This window comes from Chiloscyllium plagiosum, unplaced genomic scaffold, assembly GCF_037043375.1.
Source record: "Chiloscyllium plagiosum isolate Xiang-an unplaced genomic scaffold, Cpla_swu_hap1 HiC_scaffold_33, whole genome shotgun sequence".
Lineage (NCBI taxonomy): Eukaryota > Metazoa > Chordata > Chondrichthyes > Orectolobiformes > Hemiscylliidae > Chiloscyllium > Chiloscyllium plagiosum.
The window spans coordinates 23,139,661-23,160,570 of record NW_028270171.1 but is presented as its reverse complement, the minus strand read 5'-3'; the positions used below and the strand labels follow the sequence as shown (position 1 = coordinate 23,160,570).

Below are 20,910 nucleotides of genomic sequence, written 5' to 3'. Positions count from 1 at the left end.
TTCTGTCCCTTCATCGCTGCTCGTGTCTATTTTTAAATAAAAAGAACTGTTGCATGTTATGGTGTCGATGGTCGCCATGACTTGGAGGTGCCAGTGTTGAACTGGGGTGTACAAAGTTAAAAATCACACTACACCAGGTTATAGTCCAACAGGTTTATTTGGAAGCACTATTTTCGCAGCGTCGCTCCTTCATTAGATGGCTGTCGAGGTTAGGGATGAAGGAGATGTTGAGGTTAAGATTAGATGAGATTCCCTACAGTGTGGAAACAAGCCCTTCGGCCCAACCAGTCCACACTGACCCTCCGAAGAGTAACCCACCCAGACTCATTTCCCTCTGACTAATGCACCTAACACTATGGGCAATTTAACATGGACAATTCACCTGACCTGCACATCTTTGGGCTATGGGAGGAAACCCACACAGACAGTCGCCCAAGGATGGAATATGAACCTGAGACCCTGGTGCTGTGAGGCAGCAGTGCTAACCACTGAGCCACCATGCCACCAATGGATGAAGCATTTGGAGTGCCTCTCCTACATTAGGTGGTTGTGGAGGTTAAGGATGAAGGAGCAGCGCTCCAGAAGCTAGTGCTTCCAAATAAACCTGTTGGACTATAACCTGGTATTGTGACTTTTTAACTTTGTAGCATTTTGTTGTTTTAACCCAAAATACAGTTGCTGTGGATCAACTGTGACTGAGTGGATCATACACATGCCTCTGAGTCAGCCAATTCAAGTTCCAGTTCAGGGCTTGAGCTCAAAAGTATGACACTGCAGTGAAGTACTGAGCAGGTGCAACATTGTGGCAAGTAATATTTGTGCTACACACAGACCAGGTCCAAAAGATAGAATCTAATGATTTCCCCTTAATAGTCAATAGCAATATAATTGCTGAATCCATTGATATCAACATCCTGGGGGTTACCTTTGACTAGAAACTGAGCTGGACCCACCATAAGAATATGATGGCTACAAGATCAAATCAGAGTATGAGTTGAAACATTCAGCACTGGAAAAGCACAGCAGGTCAGGCAGCATCCAAGGAGCAGGAGAATCACCGTTTTGCGCACAAGGAATTCCTGATGAAGGGCTTATGCCTGAAACGTCAACTGTCCTGCTCCTCAGATGCTTCCTCACCTGCTGTGCTTTTCCAGCGCCACACTTTTTGACTCTGATCTCCAGCATCTGCACTCCTCGCTTCCTCCGGGTCAGAGTGTGGGAAATCTGTCGCAAATAACTCCACCCAAATGCCCAAAGCCTGGCCATCAGCTCCAACAATATTCAAGAAGCTTGACACCATCCAGGACAAGATAGCTGCTTATTGGCACCTCATCTGCCCCCTTAAACAATCACTCCCTCCACCACTAACACACAGTGACAGCACTGCATACTACCTATACAGTGCAGTTGTTCAGCAAGGTTCCTTAGACTGCACCTTACAAACCCGTGACCTCTACCATCCACAAGGACAAGGGCAGTAGGTGAGCAGGGACACCTGCAGGTTCCCCTCCGTGCCACTCACTATCCTGACTTGGAAATATATCACCGTTCCATCATTGTCAAAGGGTCAAAATCCTGGAACTCCTTCCCCACCAGGATTTCATGCAGCAAATGGATTGCAGCTCTCCAGGGCAGTTAGGGGTGGGGCAATAAATGACCGTAAAGCCAGCAATGCCCACATTTTTACACAGCAATAAATTTTTACACAGCAATTGGTTAAGATCTGAAATGCATCCTTTCAAGATTGACTGATTTAGTATTGTCACCTGCTGAGATATAGTGAAAAGTGTTGTCCTGTGTGCACGAACAGCAGATCTTACCATACAAAGTGCATCAGGGTAGAAGAACAGAGTACAGAATATAGTGTTATAGTTGCAGAGAAGGTGCAGAGAGAGAGAGAGAGAGATCAGAATGAACATTTGAGAAGTCAGTCTAAAAGTCTGATAACAGCGGGGAAGAAACTGTTCTTTAATCTATTCATACGTATTTTCAAACTTTTGTATCTTCTGCCTGGTGAAAGAGAGGATCACTGGGGTGGGAGCGGTCTTTGATGATGTTGGTTGATTTCCCGAGGTAGCGGGAAGTATAGATGGAGTCAGTGGATGGAAAGTTGGCTTGTGTGATGGACTGGGCTGAGTTCACGGCTCTGTAGTTTCTCATAGTCTTGGGAATAGCTGTGATGCATCCAGATAGGATGCTTTCTAGAGTATATCAATTAAAAATTGGTAAGAGTCCTTGTGGACATGCCAAATTTCCTTACCCTGCCGAGGAAGCAGAGATGTTGTTGCGCTTTCTTGATCATCGCATCTACACGGTATGGTGATCATCAGTCCAAGTAACTTGACCTTCTCAACCATGTCCACCTCAGCACCCATGATGTAGACAGGGGCATGCTCTCCACTCTGCTTCCTGAAGTCAATGACCAGCCCTTTTGTTTTGCTGACATTGATGGAGAGATTGTGGTCTTTACACCAAGCCCTCTATCCTATATTCTCTCGCATTCTTGTTTGAAATCCAACCTACAATGTTAGTGTCATCAGCAAACTTGTAAATGGATCTGTTCGCCGAGCTGGAAGTTTTTGTTGCAAACGTTTCGTCCCCTGGCTAGGCGACATCATCAGTGCTTGGGAGCCTCCTGCGAAGCGCTTCTTTGATGTTTTCTCCGGTGTTTATAGTGGTCTGTCCCTGCCGCTTCCGGTTGTCAGTTTCAGCTGTCCGCTGTAGTGGTTGGTATATTGGGTCCAGGTCGATGTGTTTGTTGATGGAGTTTGTGGATGAATGCCATGCCTCTAGGAATTCCCTGGCTGTTCTGTCTGGCTTGCCCTATGATAGTAGTGTTGTCCCAGTCGAATTCATGTTGCTTGTTGTCTGCGTGTGTGGCTACTAAGGATAGCTGGTCGTGTCGTTTCGTGGCTAGTTGATGTTCATGTGTGCGGATTGTTAGCTGTCTTCCTGTTTGTCCTATATAGTGTTTTGTGCAGTCCTTGCATGGTATTTTGTACACTACATTAGTTTTGCTCATGTTGGGTATCGGGTCCTTCGTTCTGGTGAGTTGTCTGAGCGTGGCTGTTGGTTTGTGTGCCGTTATGAGTCCTAGGGGTCGCAGTAGTCTGGCTGTCAGTTCTGAGATGCTCCTGATGTATGGTAGTGTGGCTAGTCCTTTTGGTTCTGGTATGTCCTCGTTCTGTGGTCTTTCTCTTGGGCATCTGTTGATGAAGTTGCGCGGGTATCCGTTTTTGGCAAATACCTTGTATAGGTATTTGCTCTTGCTCTTCTTCTTTTTGCAGTTCTGGTGTACTGCAGTGTGTTGTGGCCCTTTTGAATAGTGTCCTGATGCAGCTTCGTTTGTGTGTGTTGGGGTGGTTACTTTCATAGTTTAGGACTTGGTCTGTGTGTGTGGCTTTCCTGTATACCCTTGTAGTGAATTCTCCGTTCGGTGTTCTCTGTACCATCACGTCTAGGAATGGGAGTTGGCTATCCTTTTCTTCTTCTCTCGTGAATCGGATTCCTGTGAGTGTGGCGTTGATGATCCGGTGTGTTTTTTCTACCACAACCAAAAGGACTAGCCACACTACCATACATCAGGAGCATCTCAGAACTGACAGCCAGACTACTGCGACCCCTAGGACTCATAACGGCACACAAACCAACAGCCACGCTCAGACAACAACTCACCAGAACGAAGGACCCGATACCCAACATGAGCAAAACTAATGTAGTGTACAAAATACCATGCAAGGACTGCACAAAACACTATATAGGACAAACAGGAAGACAGCTAACAATCCGCACACATGAACATCAACTAGCCACGAAACAACACAACCAGCTATCCTTAGTAGCCACACACGCAGACAACAAGCAACATGAATTCGACTGGGACAACACTACTATCATAGGGCAAGCCAGACAGAGAACAGCCAGGGAATTCCTAGAGGCATGGCATTCATCCACAAACTCCATCAACAAACACATCGACCTGGACCCAATATACCAACCACTACAGCGGACAGCTGAAACTGACAACCGGAAGCGGCAGGGACAGACCACTATAAACACCGGAGAAAACATCAAAGAAGCGCTTCGCAGGAGGCTCCCAAGCACTGATGATGTCGCCTAGCCAGGGGACGAAACATTTGCAACAAAAACTTCCAGCTCGGCGAACAGAACCACAACAACGAGCACCCGAGCTACAAATCTTCGCACAAACTTTGAACTTGTACATGGAGTTGAGGCAGAATTTGCCCACACAGTTATGAGTACAGAGGAACCTCGATTATCTGAATTTCAGATTATCCGAAGAAGATTTCAAGGTCCCACAAAAAACGTGACGTTAAAGTGTCATCCCGTTCCCACCTCAGTTGAAGCAAAACGCTCAGAGACATGGTATGATTTTACCTCCTTCATCTTTATTCTGGGCCGTGGAGGGAGAGAGAATGATTGCCCATATGCACAGAGACATGAGTTCTCAGTCTTTTCTCGAACAGCTGTTTCTTAGTGAATTATGTAGTCACTTTACAGGGAGGAGCATGAGATAAGGCAACATACATATTGATTGGGTGGCTGTTACAATCAGCGAGTGTCAATAGTAGAGATTAAGCCATCTGGCATTATACAACGAATAACTGGCTCATATATTGAACACTTTTCACCTTGTCAACTGACTTTACATACTGAATGCTCTCTCATCTTGTTAAATGGCTATACATAATGAATGCTTTTCCACCTTGTAAACCCATTACCCTTGCCTCCAGCACCACATTGAACTGCAAGTTCTTATCTGATCTGAGTCATGTTCAACTGAACTTCTTGTTTCACAAAACTCAGAATTTAACTCTTTCCCTGCCTGCTCATTCCCTCTCCACATTCTCAAAAGAGGTAAATGAATTTGGATTACCTGTACTGAAGAACAGGTAATGCTGGCAGAAACAAAGAAACACAAGCAGCTCATGCATCAGCGACTGGATTTTTTTTAGATAAGAGTTGTTACACAGCCCTTTGCAAAAGTAAGTGTTTTACAGTACAAGGTACTCTTGTCACTTTATGGCGGAGAATGTAAATGCATGTGCGAGGCAGTGCGTCTTGTCTTTCTTTCGTGAGACTGTGTTCCTGGAAACTGACAAATGCTCTTGCGATCGTAGAAGCTATTTGGGACCTTGTTTAATGCTGTCTTCATCACTCCTTGCAATGGAAACTACTGCTGCATTTTTAATAAGGTTTCTCATGTTATCATTGCTTTATTTAGTTCATCATGTGAAATCTGTATGGTCTTGCACTCAATACATTAAAATTGTAGATATAAATAAATTCTCTGGTAGAGCATGTCTTCCCTTGTTTAAGGTAACATCAATTATCTGAATAATCAATTATCCGAATGAAGTAGTGCCTGCCCATTTCGTTTGGATAATCTAGTTTCCTCTTGTGAGAAACAAAGCTCACTGCCAAATAATCTTAGTCCGAGTCAAATTCTGAAGCAGTCTTTATTCATACATTCTTGCAAGACTGAGTGTCTAAAAAGTAGGCACACCCCTGAACAATTTCAGTACATTTTTATACAGTCTCTGTGAGTCTCTCTGTACTTCCCCTTTTATCTCATACGTGACAGTTGCAGTTGCTCTGTGCAGTTGCTAATCTAATCGGTTTACCACATCCATCTGTGGCCTGTTGTTAGTGTGCACCCCCACCACACCCCCTATCCCAATAGCTGAGTCTTATGACTTCTGCTGAAGCAACACCGAGTCTTATCACTTCTGAGTACATGACTTATGCAGAAGCAACACTTACACACATTTTCCACACTCTGTATGTCAGGTGTACAGTAAGGGGCTGAGGATGCAGCCTTGCAGGACACCAGTCTTGAGGATTACATTGGAGGATGTACTGTTACCTACTGAATGCAGTGTATAGGTCAGGATGTTGAGGATCCAGTTACAGAGGGGGGAGCTGAGACTTCGGAGTTTAAAGATGAGTTTGTTTGAAATAGGGTATTGAAGGCTGAGCTGCAGTCAGTAAGAGCCTGAGGTTGATATCCCTTGTTATCCAGGTGTTCTAGGGATAAGTGTAGGGGCAGGGAGATAGTGTCTACTGTGGACCTGTTGCATCAATAGGCAAATAGCAAAGAATCATGACGACTTGGTAGGCTGGAGTTGATGTGAGCCATGACAAACTTCTCATAGCACTTCATAATTATGGAGTTCTGAGCCAGCAGGTGATAGTCATTGAGGCATGCTGCATGATTTTTCTTTGGCACCGGGATGATGATGGTCTCCTTGAAGCTGGTGGGGACCAATTCAAGGTAGACTCAGTTGAAGCATTCAAAAGGGAATTGGATCAGTTTTTGAAAAGGGACATTTAGTGCAGCTATGGGGAAAGGACAGGGTAATTGCTTTGGGTGAACTGTCTTACAGAGAGCAGACACAAAGAAAGGGCTGACCGCCTTCCTTTGGGTTGGATTTATGAAAGAAATTTACGACCTTCAGATGAACTTGGAGCCAAGAGGTCCCACTGTACTCCAGGGCCATCTCCCCGGTGTTCTAAACAATATTTATTCCTGAATCAATATCACAAAGACCGGATAATCAATCTTTCTAATCACTTGCCTGTTTGTGGGAATTTGTTAAACACGCATGACTTGTTTCATATGCTATACTTGAACAGGGACTGCTCTTCCAAATAGAACTTCATTGATATTAAAGCACTGTGAGACCTCTCGCAGTTGTGAAAAGCACCATTTCAGTGAAAGGCCTTACTTCCCTCGTAGGTTGTCTAGCACTGAAGGAGGCAATTCAGCCACTGTGCCTGTGTCGGCTCTCTGAAAGAGTTCTCCAATTGGTATCTCCTCTGCTCTTTTCCCTATATCCTTGCAATTCCTTCCTCTAAGTGTTTACATCCAATTTCCCTTTTGAAAGTTGCTAATTTAACTTTAGTCACCTTTGGCTGTTTTAGCAATGACCTTTAATCTGACTGCAGTTCTGAATCTCTGGATGTTTTCCAAATGTTGAAAAAAAATACTTTGTAACAAATTAGATTGGGAGGGATTTGATAAGGCTTTGCTACACATGAGGGAATTTTCTCATTCTAACCTCCCCCTCCCTATTCCTAAACAAGGTGAGTCATTCTGTGCAGTTGTCCCACAAATGCTTTTTGGTACCCAGTGTGTGGCTATTTCTTTGCATAAACCTAAATATTCAGAGTCAGAGATGTACAGCACGGAAACAGATCTTTCCGTCCAACTTGTCCATGCTGATCAGATACCCTAAACTAAACTAGTCCCTTTTGCCAGCACTTGGCCCATATCTGTCTCAACCCTTCCTATCCATATAGCCATTGCTAATAGAGATTTCATCCACAGAGAATATTTAGGGAATGTAATGTTCCTCTGTGATTGCAATCATTTAGTCATAGATCCTGACTGGAATACCATATTCTGGTTTTGGAAGTGAACTCCAAGAGGGTTGGAGGGTGATCAAGTGTGGGGCAACGGTGAAGCACAAATTCATTACAACAGATGCTTAGGAATTAGGCAATAGGTTTAGAGAGTGGATTTGGATCAGCTCAGGCTTAGAGGGCCGAAAGGCCTGTTCCTATCAAGGTCTGCGATCCCTCAAGAGGGGCTTCTTGGTTCGAAATCGGTCAAAGGAATCGACAAATGCGGTCTATTCAAAAAGCGAGGTTCATTAGTTTTTATTGAATTAAGGTACCTTGACGCAATTCTATCCAGCATCTGTGTTCCATGATGAAGTTGCGCAATTACATTTGAAAATTACACATTATTTATATGTTTTTTAAGAAATAGTACAGCCTTAATTACAAGAAAGACCAATCACATATAATAAGGTGACATGATTTATAGCAAGTTAATCCAATGATATTTTCTTTAAGAAGGATATCTAATTTACGTAAATAGTCATGCCATGTGTTAGTTCAAATGGTCAATTAATGTGTCAGTATTCATCTTATGAAAACTCTATTGTCCTCTTATCTTTGACCTGCAAGTTAATTCTGCAAATCAGCAGTATGTTCAGCAGTATGGTTTACAGGCCATTTTGTAGTATTCTTTTAAATTGAGAAACCATTTTGTTGAAATAAAAATCTGCATATTTTGTTGCCTAAATTCCAATTTTAGATCCCCACCTGGGCTGTAAATTTTCTTTGTTCTTTGATAGCAGAGTTTAAAGGGTTAAGTTAGGAGGACAGTTGAGTCAACCTTGTGTCAGTCCCCTTGATGTAAAGATTCTGGCGGATCTGATTGAGGATTTAAAGGTTTGATCGGCCTAATAGAGAGGGATGTTTCCTTTGGTTGAGTCAAGGGATGATTAAGCGAGAGGTTGTTTGGAAGAGAAATTGGAGATGGTGCTGTGGGACTCGTGCACGCACACATACTCACATACACCCTCCAAAAGCCATCGTTTGTTGAACCTTTTCAAGACAGAGAATGTTAGGTTGTTGCTTTCTTAGGCCATTAAGACCAGGAGTGTGGTGCTGGAAAAGCACAGCCGGTCAGGCAGCATCCAAGGAGCAGGAGAGTTAACATTGAGCATGAGCTGTTCATTAGGAATGAAGGGGTGGCCCAAGGGACTGAGAGATAAATGAGGGGGAGGGGGTGGGGGGCGAATCCAACCTTCCAACTCAGCACCGCCCTCTTGAACCATCCTACCTGTCCATCTTCCCTCCCACCGAGCCATTCCACTGTCCTATCCAACCAATCACTATCACCCCCCCACCTTCATCTACCTATTGCATTCCCAGCTATCTCTCTTTCCCCCCCCCCCCTCCTCCCCAGCCCCACCCAACACCCCACACCCCATTTATCTCACAGCCCCCTTGGGCCACCCCCACATTCCTGTTGAAGAGTGCAGACTCAAAACGTCGACACTTCTGCTTCTGTGACCTGCTGTGCTTTTCCAGCACCACACTCTTGACTCTGATCTCTAGCATCTGCAGTCCTCACTTTCTCCAATCAAGGCAAGGGGCCAGGAATGACCCTCAGGTATAAATCGAATAGAATAGTTGGTCAGCCCGGAGGGGCTGAATGGCCTCCCCAAGATTCGAATTCACTGGGCCGGTGGCAGCCCCACTCGGTGGAACTGCTTCTGAGCACGGGGTGGGGGGGGCGGTGCTTCTCAAAGAAGTGAAGCCAATTTTACAGCAAAGTTTAGAAAAACAACCTTGATTCTTGAGGTGGCAGAAGAAGCTCTTTTAACAACATCAGTTCGACTCTTAAAGCTTGGCGTTTTGTGATCACAGAGTTGACTTTGGTAGGAATATTCCAGTTGACAGTGAGGGGGGGTGAGTTTGGTATTATACAGTCATAGAGATGTACAGCATGGTATTTTGGGAGCTCTGGGCTGGACAGAGTTGCTGTTAAAAGCCCGGTCCTGAGGCCAGGCAGCGTGTGTCTGCTGCGACTGTTTGTTCATTTCACTGCAATCACCTGGGCCGGATATTCCGTTTGCCATTCAAGACTTTGGCTGCCTTTCCGAAGGTTGGACTGTGTCCAAGAAATGAATTATGGCCTGAAGCCAGCTGTGAGACAGAGGCCCCTGTGTGCAGCATATCTCCGCACTCACTGATAAACAACTTGGGCTGGTCCAGGCGCTGGTTTAATTTTAGTATCAAAATGTGCTGCAGAGGACTGTGGTAAACAGCCAAGGTACAGTGCCACCACTGAAGTAAATGATTTTTTAAAAAATCACCATCGGTAAGTTGCAGAAGATTGGATGTCAACCATCACATGATCTCTTTCTTGTTCAATGCTCTCAACCTAATATTGCCCCCAACCCGTCTTCTACCATCCACTGACCAGTCTGTGACTGTCTACTTAGCCCCAGAGTTGCAGTATTCAAGAAGGGCAGATTATGTGGAATACAGCAACTGATTCAGGCTATTCAGCCCAACTAGTTCATTCTACAAGTATCGGCTTCTTTTTTTCTCTACTATGGCTTGAAGAGGTGTATTTTGTCCTTTTTTTTTAAATGAAGAAATAATGAGACAGAGATACCAAGCAGTTTGCTCCAACACCAATGAAGTAAACAGCTTGTGAGGTCTTGGGGTTTTCATTTTAAGTTTGGAACAATAAAAGCAGCCCGAATGGGTGGGCTCAAGCTCCCACAGAACCAGGATATTTTTAGTTTAGCTTTCAGTAGTAGTTGCTGCGGTCTTGAAGCTAAAATCTGGAGTTCTCTCCTTGCTGCTAGAATTGTATGTGAGACAATCTATTTTGCTGAATTTGCATTTGCTAAGGGTGTGTCTATCTGACACACAATTTTGGAACAGTTAACTAGTAGTAGTTAATATATATCATTTTGATAGAGTTGCAGTTAAGCCAATTTCTTTATTTTTATTTTGTCTCTTTTAACTGTAGTGTAAAAATAAAGTGTGTTTTGCTTAAAGTCAAATACCGTGACCAATTAAATTGCAGCTGGAACGCACCATCTTACACTTATGTTTAAAATAAGAAAAAGATAGAGTCGAGACTATCATCTCAATATATTTTGAGAGGTTTTGGTCTGGTCCATAACACTCTTTCCACCCCACCCACCCATTTCCACTACCACGAGACAGGATTCCAGATCCTGTCAGATTCAGATTCTGAGTGCAGTGAGAGACCAGGATTCGCTGATAATCTGGTGACAATATTACAGAATCTGGCAAATTGGTCACCATGGGTAGATTGGGGGTAGTGAGATTGTGAGTGTGGTGGAATTGATTGTTAGACTGTTGAGCTGAAAATGTGTTGCTAGAAAAGCGCAGCAGGTCAGGCAGCATCCAGGGAACAGGAGAATCGACGTTTCGGGCATAAGCCCTTCTTCAGTCCTTTAGACTGTTGACCCTGGGTTAAGGGAAATCCTGTCTAAAGGCCATTCTGTGCCAACTATTATCTGTGAAGAAAAAGCAAGTACTTGTCCTCAAAAGTGACTCGCACAAAGATTGTGCTTAGTATCCTCCTTTAGATCTGAGCTGATTATGACAACACCTCAAACTGGTGGAACTCCAGAGGAGAGGAAAGCTGAGCGTAGGGCCTGAAGCTGCGCTGAATCTTCTACTAGCCGTCGTTTTTTTATAAATTTGTTCAAGGATGTTACTGGCTCAGCCAGCACTTATTGCCTATCCCTAATTTGCCCAGGGAGTCAACTATATTGGTAGGGCACTTGTGGTACTGCCCCTATCCCTGGCCCCAGGAAACTTGAGTTCAAGTTCCACCTGCTCCAGAGGTATGTCAAAACATCTCTGAATGGGTTGATTAGAAAATATGTTCAACCTCATTGTTGTGGGTCTGGAGTCATATGTAGGCCAGACCAGGTAAAGATAGCAGATTTTCTTCTCTGAAGGACTTAAGTGAGCCAAATGTGTTTTTACAATGATAAATGTTGACACAGTGTAGTTCTTTATCCCAGATTTTTTAGTTTTTTGAATCCAATGTCCCTATTTGCCACAGTAGGAACTTTGGCCTGGAGTTCTGAATTACTAATTCAAGTGACATTACCACTTTGAGACTGCCTCCCAATCTAAGTTTCATTCAGGGGTTTTCAGATCTTCATGCAAGTTCAGGCCTGACTTGTGAGTTTCTTTTAAAGAACTGTTAACAAGAGTGTACACAACAGAACAGCACACTCCCAGCTATCCTCCTGCCACATCCTAGCACGTGACCACTGATGTCACAGTTACATCACAGCTTACCTCAGAGACTCATCTGCATATTCATTACAATCCTGTCTCTAAAAGAACTGACCCCTAAAATCAGAATATTTGTCTGATTTAAGTTAGGGACCTAACGACACAGGATATAAACTTAGACTGAAGCATAGGATCCCTACAGTGTGGAAGCAGGCCATTCGGCCCATCAAGTCCACACCAATCTTCTGAAGAACATCCCGTCCAGACCCTACCCTGCTACGCCTGCATTTCCCACTACTAATCCACCTAACACGCACATCTTTGGACTGTAGGAGGAAACTGGATCACCCAGAGGAAACCCACATAGACACAGGAAGAATGTGCAAACTTCACACAGACAGTTGCCCGAGGCTGGAATTCAACCTGGGTCCCTGGTGCTGTGAGGCAGCAGTGCTGACCACTGTGGTATCCCATGTTTGGACTCAAAATGTTGGTGCTTGTTTGGATTTTAATTTTTATTGTTCTGCAGAAGTTATATTAAAGGTTCCATACATGAACTCTGTTTCAGAAAGTGCTGGAGAATCTGAGCAGGAAAGCAGCATCTGTGGAGAGAGTTAAAAATCCCACAATGCCAGGTTATAGAACATAGAAGAATACAGCGCAGTACAGGCCCTTCGACCCTCGATGTTGCGCCGATCCAAGCCCACCTAACCTACACTAGCCCACTATCCTCCATATGCCTATCCAATGCCCGCTTAAATGCCCATAATGAGGGAGAGTCCACCACTGCTACTGGCAGGGCATTCCATGAACTCACGACTCGCTGAGTAAAGAACCTACCCCTAACATCTGTCCTATACCTACCCCCCCTTAATTTAAAGCTATGCCCCCTTGTAATAGCTGACTCCATACGTGGAAAAAGATTCTCACTGTCGACCCTATCTAAACCCCTAATCATCTTATACACCTCTATCAAGTCACCCCTAAACCTTCTTTTCTCCAATGAAAACAACCCCAAGTGCCTCAGCCTTTCCTCATACGATCTTTCTACCATACCAGGCAACATCCTGGTAAACCTCCTCTGCACCCGTTCCAGTGCCTCCACATCCTTCCTATAATATGGCAACCAAAACTGCACACAATACTCCAGATGCGGCCGCACCAGAGTCTTATACAACTGCAACATGACCTCAATACTCCGGAACTCAATTCCTCTACCAATAAAAGCCAGTACGCCATATGCCTTCTTCACCGCACTATTTACCTGGGTGGCAACTTTCAAAGATTTGTGTACATGGACACCAAGATCCCTATGCTCATCCACACTACCAAGTATCCGACTGTTAGCCCAGTACCCCATCTTTTTATTACTCTTACCAAAGTGAACCACCTCACACTTAGCTACATTGAACTCCATTTGCCACCTTTCTGCCCAGTTCTGCAGCTTATCTATATCCCGCTGTAACCTGCCACATCCTTCCTCACTGTCTACAACTCCTCCGACTTTCGTATCATCCGCAAACTTGCTCACCCAACCTTCTAACCCCTCCTCCAGGTCATTTATAAAAATGACAAACAGCAATGGTCCCAAAACAGATCCTTGCAGAACACTGATAGTGACGGCACTCCAAGATGAACCTTTGCCATCAACTACTACCCTCTGTCTTCTTCCAGCCAGCCAACTCCTAATCCAAACCTCCAACCCACCCTCAATGCCATACCTCCGTATTTTTTGCAGTAATCTACCATGGGGAACCTTATCAAACGCCTTACTAAAATCCATATACACCACATCTACTGCTTTCCCCTCGTCCACCTCCTTAGTCACCTTCTCAAAGAAATCAATAAGGTTTGTGAGGCACGACCTGTCCTTCACAAAACCATGCTGACTATCCTTGATCACATTATTCCTATCCAGATGTTCATAAATCCTATCCCTTACAATTCTCTCTAAGATTTTGCCCACAACAGAAGTGAGACTCACCGGCCTATAGTTACTAGGGTTATCCCTACTCCCCTTCTTGAACAAGGGAACCACATTTGCTAGCCTCCAATCTTCTGGCACTACTCCTGTAGACAACGAGGACATAAAAATCAAGGCCAATGGCTCTGCAATCTCCTCCCTTGCTTCCCAGAGAATCCTAGGATAAATGCCATCAGGCCCAGGGGACTTATCTATTTTCACCCTTTCCAGAATTTCCAACACCTCTTCTCTACATACCTCAAAGCCATCCATTCTACTTAATTGTGACTCAGTACTCACATCGACAACAATGTCCTGTTCCTGATTGAATACTGACGAAAAGTATTCATTCAGTGTCTCCCCAATCTCTTCAGCCTCCACACGCAACCTCCCACTACTATCCTTGACTGGACCTATTCCTACCCTAGTCATTCTTTTATTCCTGACATACCTATAGAAAGCCTTAGGGTTTTCCCTAATCCTACCAACTAAGGACTTTTCATGTCCCCTCCTTGCTGCTCTTAGCTCTCTCTTCAGGTCCTTCCTGGCTACCTTATAACTCTCAATCGCCCCAATTGAACCTTCATGCCTCATCTTTACATAGGCCGCCCTCTTCCATTTAACAAGGGATTCCAATTCCTTATTAAACCACGGCTCCCTCACACGACCCTTTCCTCCCTGCCTGACGGGCACATACTTATCAAGGACACTCAATAGTTGCTCCTTGAACAAGCTCCACATATCAATTACACCCTTGCCTTGAAGCTTACTTTTCCAGGCCACACATCCTAAGTCATGCCTCACAGCATCATAATTTCCCTGCCCCCATCTATAACTCTTGCCTTGTAGTGCACACTTATCCCTCTCTATCACTAGAGTAAAAGTCACCGAATTGTGGCCACTGTCCCCAAAGTGCTCACCTACCTCTAATTCTAACACCTGGCCTGGTTCATTACCCAGAACCAAATCCAGTATGGCCTCACCTCTTGTTGGCCTATCTACATATTGTGTCAGGAAACCCTCCTGCACACATTGGACAAACACTGACCCATCTAACGAACTTGAGCTATAGCTTTCCCAATCAATATCAGGAAAGTTAAAGTCCCCCATAACAACCACCCTATTACTTTCACTCTTCTCTTCAATCATCCTCGCAATCCTTTCTTCTACGTCTCTAGGACTATTAGGAGGCCTGTAAAAAACTCCTAACAGGGTGAGCTCACCTTTCCTATTCCTAACCTCAGCCCAAACTACCTCAGATGGCGAGTCTTCATCCATCGTCCTTTCCACAGCTGTAAAAAATCACACAACACCAGGTTATAGTCCAACAGGTTTATTTGGAAGCACTAGCTTTCGAAGCGTTGCTCACAACCATCTGATGAAGGAGCAGCGCTCCGAAAGCTAGTGCTTCCAAATAAGCCTGTTGGACTATAACCTGGTATTGTGTGATTTTTTAACATTGTCCACCTCAGTCCAACACCGGCTGTGTGGAGAGAAAGAGAAATTGAGTCCAGTGACCTTTCTAAGGTTCTCCAGTAATTTAAAATTTTGTTTCAGATCTTCATCATATGAACTGTTTTGTTCTCTCCACAGAGGTTGCCAGACCTCGTTGAGTTTCTCCAGCGGTTTCTGTGTTTTGTTAAAAATTTGAGATCTCCGGAATGTGTGGGATTTGGATTTGATTTGATGGTCTCAGTTCCTGTTGTCTCTCTCTCTGTCTCTCTCCGTCCTTCACTGCAGCCTGTCGAACATTGCGCTGACGCCGGAGAGCCAGCGGGATCATGACCGGCGGATCCGCAGGGAAATCGCCAACAGTAACGAGCGCCGACGCATGCAGAGTATCAACGCTGGCTTCCAGTCACTCAAAGTGCTGCTGCCTCACACAGACGGAGAGAAGCTCAGCAAGGTCTGTTCACACCTGCAGGATCCATCTTCCTTCCTTCCTTCCATTGTCCTGAGCAAGCAGCCAGGCGCCTGGCAAACAAAAAGTTTTTCCTGCCTGTTAATCGGAACTTTACGCAACACATTCCTTTTGTTTTAAAGACTTGAACTACACTTGCACAGCTTATTTTGAGACTTTTCTTTTGGCTCACATTCTCAGTATTCTGCCTTGCACCCCCCCATCCTGTTCCTACCTCTGCTCACCACTAACTGTTATGCTCCTGTGATTAATCAGCCTAATGGTGTTGACTAAACTCCTACAGCACCAGGATTCTCTGCACCTCCCCCTATTGTGAGCTCTGTTCATTCCATTCCCAAACTAGTTCATTATTTTTTTTTCTTTTTTTCTTATTTTTTTCTTTTTCTCTTTTTTTCTCATAGAAACTCTCTTTCATACTGCAAAGTTACTTTGCAGAATGCAATGAAATTCCCCTCTTTATTCTTATTTTTTTTTAAATTTTAACCGCCCAAACTAGTTCACAAGGATGAGGTTCAGGAGCTGATTGGTTTAGTGGGGGAGGCGGGGATGGGTTCTTGATCAGTCAGAAAGTGGAGGGCTACGGGGAAAGGGCAGGAATGTGAACGTAAGGAATGATGTGGAGGAGCCGGTGTTGGACTGGGATGGACAAAGTTACAAATCACACAACACCAGGTTATAGTCCAACAGGTTTATTTGGAAGCCCTAGCTTTCAGAGTGCTGTATCTTCCAGCTATCTGATGAAGGAGCAGTGCTCCGAAAGCTAGTGCTTCCACATAAACCTGTTGGAATATAACCTGGTGTTGCGTGATTTTTAATGATGCAAGGGATGTCAGATCAGCCAGTGGTTAGCACTGCTGCCTCACAGCGCCAGGGACCCAGGTTTGATTCCAGCCTCCGGAGAATGTCTGTGTGGAGTTTGCACATTCTCCTTGTGCCTGCGTAGGTTTCCTCTGGGTGCTCTGGTTTCCTCCCACGGTCCAAAGATGTGCAGGTCAGGTGGATTGGCCATGCTCAATTGCCCATAGTGTTCAGGGATGTGTAGGCTAAGTGCATTAATCAGGGGAAATGTAGGGGAATGGGTTTGGGTGGATTACTCTTTGGAGGTTGGGTGTGGACTTGTTGGGCCAAATGGCCTGTTTCCACACTGTAGAGATTCTATGATTCTATTAAATGGTGGAGCTGGCTGGAGGGGCTGAATGGCCTATTCTTGTTCCTATTTCTTAAAGAATGACACAGGAGAGCTCGTCTCCTTAACTGTCCTTCCTAGAGGGCTTTGACACTGTGGTTTATGTATATATCGTGGGAAATGCGGCTCCCGCTGGCATCTGGATCAGGCGTTTGGGCGACCATGCCTTCAGCTATTATTTCCTCCTGAAACCTCTCTACCTTTCTATAACTCTCCCTTATCTTCCTTTGTGACTCTTCTTCAAATTGGCCACTTTGTCTATTGACCTGCCTGCCCTAACCCTTTCCTGATGTTATTGTGTCATATAGATTGTTGTAGAACACAGTGCGCAATTAACTTTTTGGGATCTTGTGGCACAGTGGTAACGTCCCGACCTCTGGGGCCGATGATACCGATTCAAGTCCCACTTCAGGGAGTGATGGCATAACATGACCAGACTGATTGACTGAAAAAACATACAGAAAATGAATTCTGGAAAGTGATTGATTCTTATGTCTCTCTCTCTCTCGACAGGCAGCAATCCTTCAGCAGACTGCTGAGTATATCTTTGCTTTGGAGGAAGATAAGACCCGATTGGTCCAGCAAAATGCACATCTAAAGAGACTGGTGCAGGTGAGCAGGGCAGTGGGTTGGCATGGAACCTGTAGTTGATATATGTCTGCTGGAACCACTTGCTGGTCTAACAGGAATGTCATAGAACATAGAACAATACAGCACAGAACAGGCCCTTCGGCCCACGATGTTGTGCCGAACATTTGTCCTAGCTTAAGCACCTATCCATGTACCTATCCAATTGCCGCTTAAAGGTCACCAATGATTCTGACTCTGTCACTCCCACAGGCAGAGCATTCCATGCCCCCACCACTCTCTGGGTAAAGAACCTACCCCGACATCTCCCCTATTCTTTCCACTCTTCACCTTAAATTTATGTCCCCTTGTAAGACTCTGTTGTACCCGGGGAAAAAGTCTCTGACTGTCTACTCTATCTATTCCCCTGATCATCTTATAAACCTCTATCAAGTCACCCCTCATCCTTCGCTGTTCCAATGAGAAAAGGCCTAGCACTCTCAACCTATCCTCGTACGACCTATTCTGCATTCCAGGCAACATCCTGGTAAATCTCCTCTGCACCCTAACCAAAGCTTCCACATCTTTCCTAAAATGAGGCGACCAGAACTGCACACAGTACTCCAGATGTGGCCTTACCAAGGTCCTATACAGCTGCAACATCACCTCACGACTCTTGAATTCAATCCCTCTGCTAATGAACGCTAATACACCATAGGCCTTCTTACAAGCTCTATCCACCTGAGTGGCAACTTTCAAAGATCTATGAACATAGATCCCAAGATCCCTCTGCTCCTCCACCTTACTAAGAACCCTACCGTTAACCCTGTATTCCGCATTCTTATTTGTCCTTCCAAAATGGACAACCTCACACTTGACAGGGTTGAACTCCATCTGCCACTCCTCAGCCCAGCTCTGCATCATATCTAAGTCTCTTTGCAGCCGACAACAGCCCTCCTCACTATTCACAACTCCACCAATCTTCGTATCGTCTGCAAATTTACTGACCCACCCTTCGACTCCCTCTTCCAAGTCATTAATAAAAATTACAAACAGCAGAGGACCCAGAACGGATCTGTGCGGAACTCCACTTGTAACTGGGCTCCAGGCTGAATATTTACCATCTACCACCACTCTCTGACTTCGACCGGTTAGCCAGTTCTATATCCAACTGGCCAAACTTCCCTCTATCCCATGCCTCCTGACTTTCCGCATAAGCATACCATGGGGAACCTTATCAAATGCCTTACTAAAATCCATGTACACTACATCCACTGCTCTACCCTCATCCACATGCTTGGTCATCTCTTCAAAGAATTCAATAAGACTTGTAAGGCAAGACTTACCCTTCACAAATCCGTGCTGGCTGTCCCTAATCAAGCAGTGTCTTTCCAGATACTCATAAATCCTATCCCTCAGTACCCTTTCCATTACTTTGCATACCACCGAAGTAAGACTAACTGGCCTGTAATTCCCGGGGTTATCCGTATTCCCTTTGTTTTTGGACAGGGGCACAACATTCGCCACTCTCCAGTCCCCTGGCACCACCCCCATTGACAGTGAAAATGTCACATTGGTGCATTGAACTTTAATGGTTGACATGTACAAATGCTGTGGGCCTCCCAGCATTTCCAAAGAAGGAGACCAAAATTCAGGGTTGCAAACATAAAATAGTCACTAATAAATCCAGTCAGGAATTCAGAAGATATCTCTTTATTCGGGCATTGGTGAAAGGGTGGAACTCCCTCCAGGACAGCGACTGGTTTACATGAATAACAGAGGGATTTACATGAGGGTTACAATCTTGGAAAACCTCACAAATGGTGAACATAGTTTGTAGTGGGAGACAATTGGTTAGCTTCCAACAATCCAAAAATCACATTAATGTAGAGGATAAAAAGCAACAAAAATAACATTTTTGACAAATATTAATAAATTTCCAAATTTGCAGGCGATACTAAGCTAAGGAGAATAATGAATTGTGAGGATAATGTCGAGTGATCTGTAGAGTCATTGAGTTATACAGCATGGAAACAGACCCTTCGGTCCAAGTTGTCCATGCCGACCAGTTATCCTAAATTAATCCAGTCCCATTTGCCAACATTTGGTCCATATCCCTTTAATTTCTTCCTATTCATATACCCATCCAGGTGCCTTTTTAAATGTTGTAATTATACCAGTCTCTACCATTTCCTCTGGCACTCATTCCATACACACACCACCCTCTGCATGAAAGGTTGTCCCTTATGTCCCTTTTAAATCTTTCCTCCCTTCACCTTAAACCTGTGATCTCTAGTTTTGGACTCCCCTACCCTGGGAAAAAAGACTTTGGCCATTCATTCTATCCATGCCCTTCATGATTTTATAAACCTCTGCAGTCCAACTTCGATTATCTGAACATCACTTTTCCAAATTTCGGATTATCCGAACAAGATCTCAAGGTTCCAATGCTTGAGTAAACTGTGTTATCTGAACATTCAATTATCTGAAAGTTTGATTATCTGAACAAAATACTCCCTGCCATGTCATTTGGATAATTGAGGTTGCCCTGTAATAAGCCACACCTCAGCCTTCGATACTCCAGGGAAAATAGCCCTACCCTATTCAGCCTCTCCCTATAGATCAAACCGTCCAATCCTGGCAAAATGATTGTAAATCTTTTCTGAACCCTTTCAAATTTCACAACATCTTTTCTATAGCAGGGAGACCAGAATTGAACACCGTATTCTACAAGTGGCCTCATCAATGTACTGTACAGCTGCAACATGACCTTCCAACTTCTGTATTTCAGAGGGACACTGATAGGTCAAATGGGCAGATACCTGACAGATAAATTTCAATGCAGAGAAATGTGAGGTATTGCCTTTTGGTGGAAGAAACATGGAGAGACAATACAGGCTCAATGGTAAAACTTTGAGGGGAGTACAGGAGTATGATTCACCTGCATGATTCTCTGAAGGTGGCCAGGCAAGTTGAAACATTAGTTAACAAGGTTTATAGGATTAGATTAGATTCCCTACAGTGTGGAAACGGGCCCTTTGGTCCAACAAGTCCACACCAACACCCTGAAGAGTAACCCACCCAGACCCATTCCCCTCTGACTAATGCACCCAACACTATGGGCAATTTAGCATGGCCCATTCACCTGACCTGGGGTTAGGATCCTTGGGTTTATAGAGTCATAGAGATGTACAGCATGGAAACAGACCCTTCGGTCCAACCTGTCCATGCCGACCAGATATCCCAACCCAATCTAGTCCCACCTGCCAGCACCCGGCCCATATCCCTCCAAACCCTTCCTATTCATATACCCATCCAAATGCCTCTTAAATGTTGCAATTGTACCAGCCTCCACCACATCCTCTGGCAGCTCATTCCACACATGCACCACCCTCAGCATGAAAAAGTTGCCTCTTAGGTCTTTTTTATATCTTTCCCTTCTCACCCCAATCCTATGCCCTCTAGTTCTGGACTCCCCGACCCCAGGGAAAAGACTTTGCCTATTTATCCTATCCATGTCCCTCATTATTTTGTAAACCTCTATAAGGTCACCCCTCAGCCTCCGACACTCCAGGGAAAACGGCCTCAGCCTGTTCAGCCTCTCCCTGTAGCTCAGATCTTCCAACCCTGACAACATCCTTGTAAATCTTTTCTGAA

The 20,910-nt window shown here is 44.6% G+C and overlaps 1 protein-coding gene across 2 annotated transcripts in view; it reads left to right on the top strand.

Moving 5' to 3' along the window:
• The window catches only part of LOC122542302 (transcription factor AP-4-like), a 41,231-nt gene that overhangs the window by 2,072 nt on the left and 18,249 nt on the right, over window positions 1-20,910 (top strand). Inside the window, exons 1-3 of one of the 2 annotated variants that reach the window (XM_087978357.1) lie at window positions 9,456-9,700; window positions 15,320-15,485; window positions 17,200-17,298. In XM_087978357.1, the coding sequence (XP_087834483.1) occupies window positions 15,411-15,485; window positions 17,200-17,298 (174 nt within the window). In that variant the 5' untranslated portion in view covers window positions 9,456-9,700; window positions 15,320-15,410. Of the gene's footprint in view, window positions 1-9,455; window positions 9,701-15,319; window positions 15,486-17,199; window positions 17,299-20,910 lie in introns of those variants that run through there. The other variant, XM_043679912.2, reaches the window with a different exon arrangement.